Below are 12,647 nucleotides of genomic sequence, written 5' to 3' on the forward strand. Positions count from 1 at the left end.
GTTCCTCAGGCACCGTCCTACTGCTGTTCTATTATTATCTATCAACTACCCCCCGGTCACGTATAATACGTGCCCCAGACGTGCTAGGTAGTTTCCCTTCCCACCATCGCGCCTCATCTCGTGCTACTGCAGACATCGCCAATGTTCAGCCTCCTTCACTTCGTCCGATAAACGACCGCCCTCGTGAACGTTCTCTGGTCATGTCGTTTCGCAGGCATCTATTGCGATCCCAGCGTGGACTCTACCTGTATCCTCATTCCTGCTAGTTCGCGACCCTGGCCTATCGCGATTTTTGTGGTCATTCAGTGGACGTGCGGCTGCTTTCGTGTAATTCAGGGTTTGCTATGGCGTCTAGTTCGAGTGCTGTCGCGGGAACCCCGGGTCAGCTGCAGACAAGCATCTGTCCGACGTGGGTCGACCTGGGGTCTCAAGGAACTGCATCTGGAGATGCAGATATCCGGTATACGACATCCGATCTTCGACGCGCCCACACAGTAACACACGGCACGAACACCCGGGATAAGCCTACTGCGAACGCCAAAACAACCCGTGAGCGGATAGCGACCTCATTTCTGCGTGTCAAGGACAGTCATGAACTCTTGCGCAAGCGCTCCTTTAAGCGGGCCAATGCCCCTCAGACTGCCGGCGAACCCCTATCGACAACCAGAGAACCCAATCATTTCACGGTGGGTAATGTTGGCCAGAACGGGGCAATTTTTCTAAGGTATTGTTTATCGATGGCTGCACAGATTCGGTGACGTTATGCTCAAGTGCACGAAACTAACCCCTGCAATTCATTATCATCATCCAGGCCGATTCGCAATCCATCAACCACAGAACCCTTCCAGGCGCCTTCCGCCCCTACCTTGAACAAAACCCGACAAGAGCATCTACAACCGCACGCACATACTGGACGCGACAGGGCACAGCCCTCCAGGTGGTCGAACTCGCAGCTCTCCGAACTCCGCCCAGATCTTATTCCGGAAGAAGGCCCCGAGGATGACAGCTCGGTCGACACAGAATCGGCGCATTCTCAACATCACCATCTTCACCCTCGTCCCCGGAAAGCGCACTCATTTTCCACCGTCTCCGAACAATGGTCGGAAGTCCGTCGCCCTGAAGAGCTTCAGATATTCATTGAACAAGCGGCTGGCAGACCCAAAACTGCTGATGAACCGTTACGCCGCCCTTCGGATAGTGCCATTACTCCATACCACCTGGGTTGGCCACTACCAACCCTCGACAATGAAACCGCGCTGCTTAGCTCAGTATACGTGAGGACATCTCTGTCAACGGACCTGCGCGCCTCGGATATACCTCGAGATTATTGGATTAACACTGCGGCGCCCAATGCTTATATCAGGGATCCAGTTCGACCCTCTTTCGCCGGCTCTTTCTTCTCCGGAACTGGTGCTATTGAGATGCCCCTGGGTCCAGCAATCAACGAGCAGTCGACCTATGAGCTCAAGGAGCCTATTGAACCATCCATATTCGAGGTCCTGGCTTCGCAAATGGATAAAGAATCGGTTGTGCGCTACGTCGCTGGCACGAAAGACATCAGCGCTGCCACCCCTGCACGAATCGTGGCACAGATATCATCGGCCTCTTTTATGGACTACGAGCTTGTTTCGGACTTCTTTCTGACTTTCCGGTCCTACCTGGCCCCTAGCACACTTTTAGCACTGCTACTGGCTCGGCTTCGATGGGCGATCAATCGGCCACAGGATGACGGCAGAATTATCCGCATCCGTACCTTTGCCGCACTCCGACATTGGATCCTAAATTACTTCGTGGATGATTTTGTTCCTGATTACAGCTTGCGAGCATCCTTCTGCGAGACGATCAACGGCATGTATATCGATGTGAAAGCCCGGCAAGGGGGAGGATTGAGTGATTTGAAGATTCTCATTGATCTCAAAAGATGCTGGTATGGCAAGTGCTCTCTTTACTGGGACACCGCGGAGCAGCATGTCGCGTTCCACAGCCCTGAAGTTGCTATTCGTCCGGGTGGTGGTGAAGATGATATGACTGTGGACGCAACTGGCGATAAAGTCCTAGCTGTCGGGGGCCCGGACTTCAATTTGGGAGTCGGCCTTGAGCGTAGTGTCTCGCACACTGCTAGTCATCACCAGCGGAACAATTCAGCTACTACATCAGGAAGTCTGCCAATAACCACAACCAGTGATCGCAGCATCCATGCAACCTCGTGTTCTCTGCCGCCCAAGTCCCCTAAACGACTTTCCTTGGTCGTCAACCCTAACAAAGCACCGCACCCTGTGCCACTTGCACCATTGAAATTGGTATCGTCTCGGGATGCAGTACCACCTTCGCCTCTCACCACCCGTCGTCTTCCATATTCGAGCCACAAGCACAAACGTAGCGGAAGCTTTTCCGACTCTGTCAGAGATGACCGTGCACCTTTCTCGTTCCTCTCCTCGGGACAACACCCTGCTTCTACATATGCAGTGCTCAATCTAGGGAGCTTGATACGCGGAGAACTTTACCCTCCGGCGGAGTCGTACACGATAATGATGGCGCCGCCATCGCCTCCTCTGCCATCATCTGCTAGAGACGTTTCCCCCAATCGACGGAACACTTTAAACACGACAAGCAAACCTAGTTCGTCTGGGTCGGGGGTCAAAACCATTATTGGGTCTATTCGCCGTGCACTGAACAGTCGACATGGCGGACCAAGCGGTTCCCGCGGCATGCAAGGACAAACAACCCCATCTTATCAAGGGAGGATATCGGCGCTCCCGAATAATGTCGCATTTGGATCCGATCTCTACCGTGATAAGAAGGCGACTACGGCGACTAAACGGCGGTTCAGGATCGACACGCTGTGTGATGAGGCCTTACGACAATACCGTTCAGCCGTGACCGAACAAGCGAAATCAAAGCCGGTCGTCTTGCCCCCTGGAACTTTCCAGCATTCCACTGCGGCAGAAAATGAGACGGAGACTCACCTCGCCACAGCTGGTTTGACTAGACTGGACAGCCAGCTGACTGCAGGTAGTGAGTCAATCGTCATTGTGGATGGCACTGGCATTGCCGTGCCAATGATGCCGGGAGCATTTGGTGCAGACGCTAGTTTGGAAGAGCCTCCCCGATTCTTGGAAGCAGAGCCCTTTTCACAAACACTAAACGCTCCATCCTTGCAAGTACACTCTCAAAGGTCAACGCTTGCCACTGGCGAGTATTCACTCCCCGTTTACCTCGATGAGAGCGAGTCGGGTACATTGAGCAGAGCGTCTAAGTTCCTCCGTCCTTCGGGTTCGAGTTCGTCGCGCAGATCATACTCAGTCGAACGCGGGTCGGCATTCTGTAAACGAACCTCGCCCTCGCTGCGCCTACGTAAGTATGCGTCATTCCAAAGTGGGATCTCCAAGCTGCGCCTCACATTGGGTAGCGAGCCCACTGTCGCCGTTTCTGCTCAATATTCGCGGCAAGAATTGGATAGACCGGCAGGCCCGACGCTCCGCAGGCGCCCCGGTGGAGACCTTCGCCAAATGCGAAATGAAAGTTGTCCTCAATCTCGAGTGCACTCGCAATCGATGCTGTCTGATGTGACCCATCGCACTTCTGGTGCGGACAGTTTCGATACCCGGCTTGAAAACCCTGGCTCTCGACCTCAAACAAGTCTTATCCCACCAAATCCGCGATATTCTTTGATAACAACGCACTCGTCTCAAAACATGCGGCGCTCATTTGAAGCAGCCATTGCTCAATTTGCACAAATCCCGGATGATGGTGACGGAGGTGTGGAATCAGCGCTGCTAAAGCTGGAGGGCAAGTGGCAAGGTCAACCAGCCTCGGATCAAGAAACTGCCTCCAATGAAGCAGAACATTGGTCTCAAGGTCATAGCTTGAATAGTTTCTGTGAAGAGGATCAATGTTATCGACATCAAGCCGCGCACCATCAACCCGGACCGGCGACTACTGTCCGACGGCACGAGACATTCCTTGGTGATAGCTTGACCTATTCACAGATACAGGGACGTCTTCTTCACCATCGGTCCTATTCCCATTCGGTAACAGAAACAGAGAACTCTAACAACTTAATCCCATTGCTTGAGCGAGGGCTGAGTGACGATTCAATGAAGAAGCCTGCATCCGATCCTCTCCCGTCGCATGTCACCGGCTCTTCTCAAATTCAAGCTAATGAGAATTCTAATCGTAGCACAACGGATGTGGACTCAGAGCATTCATCCCTTGACATTGTGAGGAAGACTGAGAGCTTGAATCGTATACCACGAGGGTCTACGCTTCCGGTCGTTCTCCCTGGATCACGCAAGCAGGCGGGTCGTCTGTCAGGGCTGTCCTCAGAAATCTCCTTGGATCCGATTGATGCACAAGCGGTCGAGCAGCAGGTGTCCCTCGATACTCACCGGCTAAGCGATGTGTCCCTGGGAATTCCCCCTCATCCTCTGGCCCACCCGCCGTCTCCTCCGATGACCATCCCAAATACTCGATCGATCTCTTGCGCTACGCCCCTTAATCCAATCCTGTTTCCAACGCAACCTCTCACGCCCGATCCCTCCCCCAGGAACGTTGCCGGTCAAGCAGACGGACGAGCTATGGATGTTGAGCATGTATCTGGTGATGTACTCTCCCGCTCTGAGAAGAACCGCAAAACTCCTCAGCCATTGAACGATCCCAAACCCGACCATGTACCCTTCGTTCTTTCTTGCGAATCTCATATCCTGGCTCAGCAGCTGACCTTGGTGGAGATGGCGGCATTGAGCGAGGTGGACTGGCGGGATTTGATTGAAATGCGTTGGAGCAGCGGCTCACCGTCGGCCCTCAGCTGGGTCCAGTTTCTCAGAGAAGGGGAAAGTCGGGGTATTGACCTGGTAGTAGGCCGCTTCAATTTGATGGTCAAGTGGGTGCTATCTGAAATTGTTCTGACCCTCGATTTACACGAGCGGGCTCGGACGATAGCCAAATTCATCCATACGGCAGTTCACGCCCGGAGGATGTGTAACTACGCCACAATGCTCCAGATAGCGATTGCTCTATCATCCACCGACTGCTCGAGACTCCAGAGCACATGGGCCCTGGTTCCTCCTGCCGACAGGCACATGCTGAAAGACATGGAATCTCTAATTCAACCTATTCGTAACTTTCATGACCTCCGTGTGGAGATGGAAACGGCGAATGCTCAAGATGGGTGCATTCCGTTTGTTGGTGAGTTGTCTTTCTGGGGTCTGCGATTTATTCATCATCAAGGTCTGTGGCTGACTGATCACCTAAACTGCAGGTCTCTACGTTCATGACCTTACCTACAACGCACAAAAGCCAGCGCGAGTGACCACACACGAGGGTGAACCTCTGATCAACTTTGAACGTTATCGAACCACAGCCAAGATAGTGAAGAGTCTTCTTCGCTTGATAGATGCAAGCACCAAGTACAAATTTCATCCGATCCCTGGCATCATCGAACGTTGCCTGTGGATCGCATCGCTCTCCGAAGAGCAAGTCCAGCTGCGTAGCAAGCAGCTAGTTTGAACAACATTTACGGCTCGACATATGACGAACCATGTCGCTACACGATCAACCTTTTAACGAGATGATACAATTACTAATTTGGGAGGACGGATTGTTTTATTGCATGGAGCGCTCGTGATCATGTTGCGTCAGATACCAAATACCCCGAATATACCCTGGATCGCGTTGGCGACGGACACAATGGGTGCTAAAATCTACTTGTCATGTTTGTACACTAATCTTGCATCGGGCTGCGTTGGGTTTTGACCGTTGTCTTGCATATCTGGATTTGATTTTGAAATAGTCTTGATTTTTTGGGCATGAAAGGAGAAACAGGTACATGTTGTTTTGTTTTATGACGCGATGAAGCCTGTACGGTGATCGATTCTGTTTGTCCTATCTTGATTCTTTTCCTCTTGTTAATGGCAAGGGAAAAGGAGTCACCTAGTCTTATTCGCGAAGGTATCCCGACCTGGTATTACTTCCTGGGACCGGGCTATCTCGTGTTTCATAATCACTGAATCCCTTCATTTCGCATCATATCTTGCTTCTACATAAATCACATTAGGATTCGGAACCGACCCTGGATTTAGACCCGGGCGCAAAGAGTGGGAGTGGGAGTTTCGCGGTGGATCTATGTATAGTGACTGTAAGGACATCCCCACCGCGCGCCCGTCCGCCTGGACACTCGTCATCTCCCTCATTCTCTCTCTCTTTCTAGGCCCCCCACTGGCTTTCTTGTCCTCCCTACTCCTGCTGTCTCTTCTCCATTCTTTTCTAATTCCCAATACTCTGTCCATGAATTCCCAACATTATTTGCAGAATATCTCTCCGAATTTTTCTTTCTTTGAGATATACCCCCACGTCATCCGGTTAATCTCAACGAGATCTCCTCATTCGAATTAGACGGGAAGGCCGACCCACTGGGGAAAGGAGGCTGTCCTCCATACCATTAACTTGTCTTCAGGCTGTCTGCTCCATGGAGCGAGAATTGATAGACTCCTACTGTTCGAATTTTCTTTCCTGCTCCTCTGTCTCTGTCCTCCGACGTCATCTCTCCTTCTCCCGTCATGAGCGACTCCGACTCCCCCCGCGGGGCGTCAGACGAATTCGACCATAGCGATCCGTCTTCGACAGATCTTCACGTCCGCACGCTTCCCGATGATCTGCCCAAATCCTTAGATGACCGCCGTTCTATGCCCGTCTTGCAACCCGAGACAGAGATGTACGATGCCTGGCAAGGTGCGCGGCTACTCATTCCTCTTCTACCCCTCCATTGCGCCCCCTCCCGACCGGTCGCGCAACCCCCCGCAAATGTCACGCCCCCTAGATGCGTGGTTAGCATCAAAAAAAGCGAATCGCTGTTGCCCCTAAGCTAGTGTGGGAGGGGCCGCGGACCAAATACACAATACCAAAGAGATGGTCTCATGGGTAGCATTGGTAGGGAGTGGCTAACATCTCTCCAACACACTGCAGGTCAGTCGCAATTTCTCACAACTCCCGTGGCTGCGAAACCTTTGAGCTTCAGCCTCACACTCGACGATCATACACACGACGAGGAACATGCCTTACAAGCCCAGTATGGACGCGGTCTTGCAGCGGCTGCCATCGATGACGACAACGAATCCACGATAACCGCTCGTCTTGAGGACAGCGATGCCCGATTGATGGAGATGCTTGCTGCGCAAGCGGCCCATCGAGAAGTGGATTCGCTCGGTGCGGATGAGGATGCTATTGCCTCCGATGACAAGCTGACCGAAGCGGAGAAACGGAATATCTTACAGCGCAGCCTGAACATGGCAGCGAGCAATGGCGATGTGGAACGTGTTCGCAGGCTAGTCCAAGGGGAGGCGAAGGACTACGTGGACGTTAACATGCCGGATGAAGAGGGCACAGTGCCCCTGATATACGCAAGCTGCTTTGTATGTTCTGTGATACCTTTGCATCTCTGACTCTATCAACCTGTGAGACTAACTATTTTCTCGGTCTAGGGGCATCAGGATGTCGTATCGGCCCTTCTGGACGCGGGGGCTCTGGTCGACCAGCAAGATCGCAACCAGTGGAGTGCCTTGATGTGGGCGATGACCAACCGACATAAGACGATCGCGAAAATCCTCCTCGACCACGGCGCGTCTCCGGACATCAAATCCTCGTCAGGCGGGACGGCTTTCGACTTTGCCCAACCAGGCAGTGAGATCTCAGAGTACCTGCATGAAAATGGATATCATTTCGGACCGAGCGCCATCGAAGATGATTTCTATGACTCTGGATTTGGGCATGGCCGCTTTGAGGAGGAAATCGCAGAAAATGAGATGAAGCGGCGGATGATGATGGAAGAGAGTGCGATCAATCTCGAGGTCGACTTATCGAGCCTGGGGCTTGACGAGAAATTTGACGTAAGTTGCATGGGAATCCTCCAACGAAAATATCATGGCTAAAGTCGTCTTTATCGGCAGTCGCAGGATGATGAAGATTTGGAAGAGGAGCAGCAGGAATTCGTCTGGGATCGGTGTTTGAACGACCAGATGTTCGTCTTCCAAGACCACGAGCTCGAAAAGATACTGAATATTATCATCACCAATATGACCCCACAGCGATCTCCCTCGCAGAAGCCAGTTCCTGCCAATCTTCTGTTCCTCAGTGCTCGTTACGCCCATTACCACGCCAGTCCCGAGCTGCTGGCTACGCTCCTGGTCTCCGCGACCGACAAGATCAACGACGTCGTTGAGCGTCATCAGTGGGACATGACTATTCTTGCCTTCTGGATGTCGAATGCAACTCTCTTGCTCCATTATTTGAAGAAAGACGCTGGTTTGGTTGAAGCAACTGTCGAATTCCAGCTTCATTTGGCCGAATTGATCAATGAGATCTTTATCTTGATTATCCGCGATGCTGAGCGTCGAATGAACAAGGTTCTAGATTCAGCCATGCTTGATCACGAGACGATCCCTGGCCTGGAGGATGTGCACTTCCAGAACGAATGGAAGCTGTTTCGGCCCAAGTCTAAGGCTAAAGCTCCCGAGCCGGTGGAGAAGCGCTTCCGGCCACCATCTCCGCGACGGCGTGCGCAGGTTTCGCCGCGCAATATCACCTCCCTCCTATCCTCGACTTTATTTGTTCTTGAGTTGTACGATGTTCATTCGGTTATTACCACGCAAATCATCTCTCAGCTTTTTTACTGGGTGGGGGCTGAGCTCTTCAATCGAATCATGACAACCAAACGGTACCTTGCCCGAACGAAAGCGATGCAGATTCGCATGAATGTTTCGACGTTAGAAGATTGGGCTCGCATCAATAATCGCCAACCGGAACATTACGAGAACGGCTCGACGAGCAGCACTGGCGAATGCACCATGGACGCCGCGCGCAAACATCTCGCACCGGTAATTCAGCTTTTGCAATGGCTGCAATGCTTCTCTTCGCTGGGGGATGACTTTGAGTCGCTGGTGACGACCCTTCTTCAACTGCAGCAGTTGACTCCAGCCCAGCTTCTGCATGCGGTCAAATCGTATCGACCAGAGGTTGGAGAGAAAGGGTTGACCAAACAGGCGATGAAGTTCCTAATTGAACTGCAGCGTGAGCCGGAATTGCTATACCGGGAACATGCCAAACTAGAAGCGGCCCAGCAGCAACGAGGCGCGGCGCAGGCGTCAGCCTCTAACGATGGAGGACGACCTCAGACGCCTCCAGCGACGACAACGACAGGCGATGCGGCCACCTCCCCTGACGCCTCGACGCGCGCCTCGGTAGCTTCCCCGGGCTCCAGTTTCGCATCTCCGCGACCGGCCCTGATGGAAGAGCGGGCTGGCGGTCATGGGGTGTTTTTAGATCCCTCTTTGACGCTTCCATTCTCTCTGCCCACCAGCACGGATATGTTGATTAGTTATGGAGCTGGATGGGGAGGTACAAATCGCGAGCGGGCGCGCAAATACATCCCGACCGTGCCCCCAGAAGTGCTCAGTCGATTTGACCGCGATGGGTGAGTGAGAGGGGCGGTTTTTAGCTGTGTATCGGAATGATGCCCTTGGGGTGGGCGGGGATTATCTTCTATCGAGTATATAGGTTGATTTACCTTGGTTTAGTAGTGTGTTCTAGATAGGAGTGACTGGACACGATGACACGCCAAGCAGTCCCTTGGAGGGCGGGTTGCGTAAGGCCGTCAGATTGAGTGTCCCAAGGGAGATAGTGATGGACAGTGGAGTTGCTGGAACGGGCCAGGCCGGGTTTTTCTCAGGGAGAGTTAGCCAATTCAGACGCGGCACGCCGAGATACTAAGAGCACCCAATGTCTTTAATGGGCGGGAATGGGATCAAGATCCATCTTGGACAGGATGACGAGTCGCACCGGGCGGTTCGTCGTCAGCAAAGCTGGCCGCTATACGCAATGAAGCCCCGACTAGTCCATTAGTAGTTGGCAACTAACTCCACCAACTCGACCGTTGTGTTTATATAATCTGTCGTAACTTAAACAATAATCAATTAGCTTCACCCGTGTTTTCCATCTTGGTCTTCTCATTCCTCCTGTCCTTCCTTTTGCTCTCTTGTTCTCCTCTTCTCACTCAATTTCGCTCCCTTTCTCTCCGGCGAGTCTCAGGCATCAATCCGCTGCAAGCCCGCATCTTCAGGCATCTATATCCGGGGACTCTCTCTTCCCGATCTGGTTAGTCTGCGCGGGGACCAGCCCTCTTTGGGTAAGTGTGTCTTTCCCGTTTGGGGTTATCCTGTTTGGGCGATTGAGGTACTATTTCCAGGCGATTTGTCGTATTATTGTCTCTGCTTCTTCTTCTCTTCTTTCTTCTCTTCTTCTCTTCTTCTTCTTCGATCTCGTCGCTCTTTATTTGTTGTTCTGCTTGTTTTGCTCGCATCTGACAAGCTTGCTTTCTTGCAATCAAGTGCTTTGGTACTTTCCCTGCCACATCACTCTTTGTCCTTGTCTTCTATACCTCTCCAACGCTTTTTCTTCTGCCAATCTCCACCTACTTCTTGCACCCAGCCAGGCGGACGATGCAGTCGTGCTTCACCCTCGCTGCTCCCCGACTTCCTCTGCCCTCGTGAGTCCATTGGATGCTGTGCATTGGGCGCCACTTCCATTGGAAGCTTGTCCTGGACCGAGTGGTCTTGGAAGACGATCTTTTCCGGCTCGTGCTTATCGGTGCTGCCTATCGATCTCCAGTTGAAGCTCGGTTCATGCTCGTCGTCGCGCCCTGAGCTTGCTTGCTTCTCGAATCACTCTCTTTTTTTATCCATTCGGCGAAGCTGTCACATAAGGAGAAGGATGCTGCTCACACTCAAGCCCTCGTCGCAGAACGCTGTCAAAGGGCCCCATGATTACGCTATTGTTCGCCAGTCCGTTCCAACCCCACGGTCTTCCCCAACCCCGGTGCCAGAATTATCAACAATCGCGGCGCCTTCGAGATCAACTGCAGACAATTCGATGGACAACTCTCGCAGTGGATTGCCGCCCCCGGCCTCCCTGACTCTACCGCCGCCAAATTTAGGCTTCGCAGGTGGCACCGGTCCTGCTACTGCCATGAATCAAACCCTGCCCCCACCTCCGGGCCAATGGCAGAGCTCCGACGACTCCATGCGCCATTGGCTCCAAGCCAAGGCGGAAGAGGATCGGAGGAAACAGGAAGAAGAGAAGACACATCAAGAGTCTCTGCGATTGGAGCAGCGAAGGCTCGAACAGAGCATGCTGCGCGATGCGTTGCAGGCCGGAATTCCGCCGCACCTCATTCCGCTGATCTTCGCGGGAATTAGTCCCGGAGGACTACCTCCCTCCATTCTTGAGATGGTCCAACAGCACATGGCCCAATCGACTCCCGCGCGGGGTACGGCTCCTACGATGCCTGTCCCGTCAAATCCCCCACCACAGATTCAACGGCGGCCATCGCACGTCCGACGGGACTCTCGCACACTTCCCCTCCACCCGTATGCTTCCGCATCAGTCCCTGCGCAGGCTGTGCCCCCTCCGAGCATACTGTTGTCTCAACCACTACACCCTGTGGGCGCGGGGCCGCATATACCACCAGCGCCGCCAGTCACGAATGCTGTTGTTGATACTCGACTGCCTTCGGCTGTTCCGAGGATGCCTCCTAGCGAGCCGCAGCTTCAACCTCCCCCACCCATTAATCTCAGTCATGTTCAATACGCTCCAGGATCCTCTATACCGGTCACCCAGTCAGTGGTAGGCAAGTCAGACTCCGTCTCTCGTCCTTCCCCGCCGTCGCTGTATTTTCATCACTGGGTGCCTCCCAGCCAGTCGCAGGCCAACCCAATAGGCGGGCGGACTCGCCAGGAGTCGCCTGGAGCAACGCAGGGGCCACGCCGTGTGGAATCTCATAATTCTCCAGGGCGGAAGAGGAAGGCTACTGGTCCTCATATTCCCGCTCCAATGCCCTCGTTGCGTGGGCCGGAGACTGTCCTTGGCGGCAGCAATGTGTATGCCTCTCAGCCAGGATCGCCAACGGCTAGAGGTCCGATAACGTTGAACGAGTCAGCATCGGGTTACGACCCTCATATAGCGGATTCAAGACCCGATCAGCGAAGCCGTGGTCCCAGCCCCAATCCAGTTACCGAGGTTGTGAACTCGGATCAGCGCCGCGAAGAGTTTGTACCTGCTCGAAGCGATCCGTCCGCGGCGGAAATCTCTTCGGTTCGACAGCCGGGCGTACAGCAAAGCGCACTCGCTGACATGGCCCCGTCAACTGCAGGGTCTACCAAAAGTCCGGGCCCGCCTGCCGTCACGAAATCAAGTGAAGCAAATAGCCAGACTGATCCGCCGCGGGAGACTTAGCCACCCGCCATCATGGGTTCCTCGTCGTCGATCCAATGACGTTCCGTATTGTGCTCTGGTCCATCTGATTTATGTAATGATATCTCTGTCGGAAAGCGATCGTTGATTCTCTGCATTTGAAGCCTTTCGTGTCTATCGGGCTGGATTGAGTTTTATGATACCCAAGTCTAGAAACGGCCTTTTCTGTACTCTCTTATCTCGTTCCGCTGTCCCAACTCTACTCTCTGAATCTCGCTATGCTCGGCGACTTTTTGCTTCTTCTGTACTGTCTTACCAATGAGTCCGACGAGCGGTTAACCTAAACCATGGCCGTGCCCATCCCCCGAATTGGGTTCTCTACATCGATGTTGACCTCTACCATCTAC

General features: G+C 53.2%; 3 protein-coding genes across 3 annotated transcripts; all 3 read left to right on the top strand.

Annotated features, from left to right (window-relative positions):
- Nucleotides 1-5,718, top strand: BP01DRAFT_43209 (mitotic regulator LTE1). Its single transcript, XM_025579848.1, has 3 exons — nt 1-724; nt 812-5,187; nt 5,261-5,718. Exons 1-3 carry the CDS (start codon nt 345-347, stop codon nt 5,506-5,508), a joined length of 5,004 nt encoding a protein of 1,667 aa, XP_025431507.1. The 5' UTR covers nt 1-344; the 3' UTR covers nt 5,509-5,718.
- A 473-nt stretch (nt 5,719-6,191) lies between these two features.
- On the top strand, nt 6,192-9,943 carry BP01DRAFT_356578 (DIL and Ankyrin domain protein). The gene is made up of 4 exons (XM_025574994.1): nt 6,192-6,729; nt 6,964-7,409; nt 7,479-7,883; nt 7,944-9,943. The coding sequence occupies exons 1-4, from the start codon at nt 6,558-6,560 to the stop codon at nt 9,468-9,470; spliced, it is 2,550 nt and encodes an 849-aa protein (XP_025431508.1). The 5' UTR covers nt 6,192-6,557; the 3' UTR covers nt 9,471-9,943.
- An 818-nt stretch (nt 9,944-10,761) lies between these two features.
- Nucleotides 10,762-11,952, top strand: BP01DRAFT_271532 (uncharacterized protein; the record flags this gene model as incomplete). Its single annotated transcript, XM_025571394.1, has 1 exon — nt 10,762-11,952. A coding segment is annotated over one exon (1,191 nt), but the record flags the coding sequence as incomplete, so codon positions are not given.
- Nucleotides 11,953-12,647: the final 695 nt, after the last annotated feature.

This window comes from Aspergillus saccharolyticus (genome assembly GCF_003184585.1).
Source record: "Aspergillus saccharolyticus JOP 1030-1 unplaced genomic scaffold BP01scaffold_14, whole genome shotgun sequence".
In the NCBI taxonomy this organism is placed as follows: domain Eukaryota; kingdom Fungi; phylum Ascomycota; class Eurotiomycetes; order Eurotiales; family Aspergillaceae; genus Aspergillus; species Aspergillus saccharolyticus.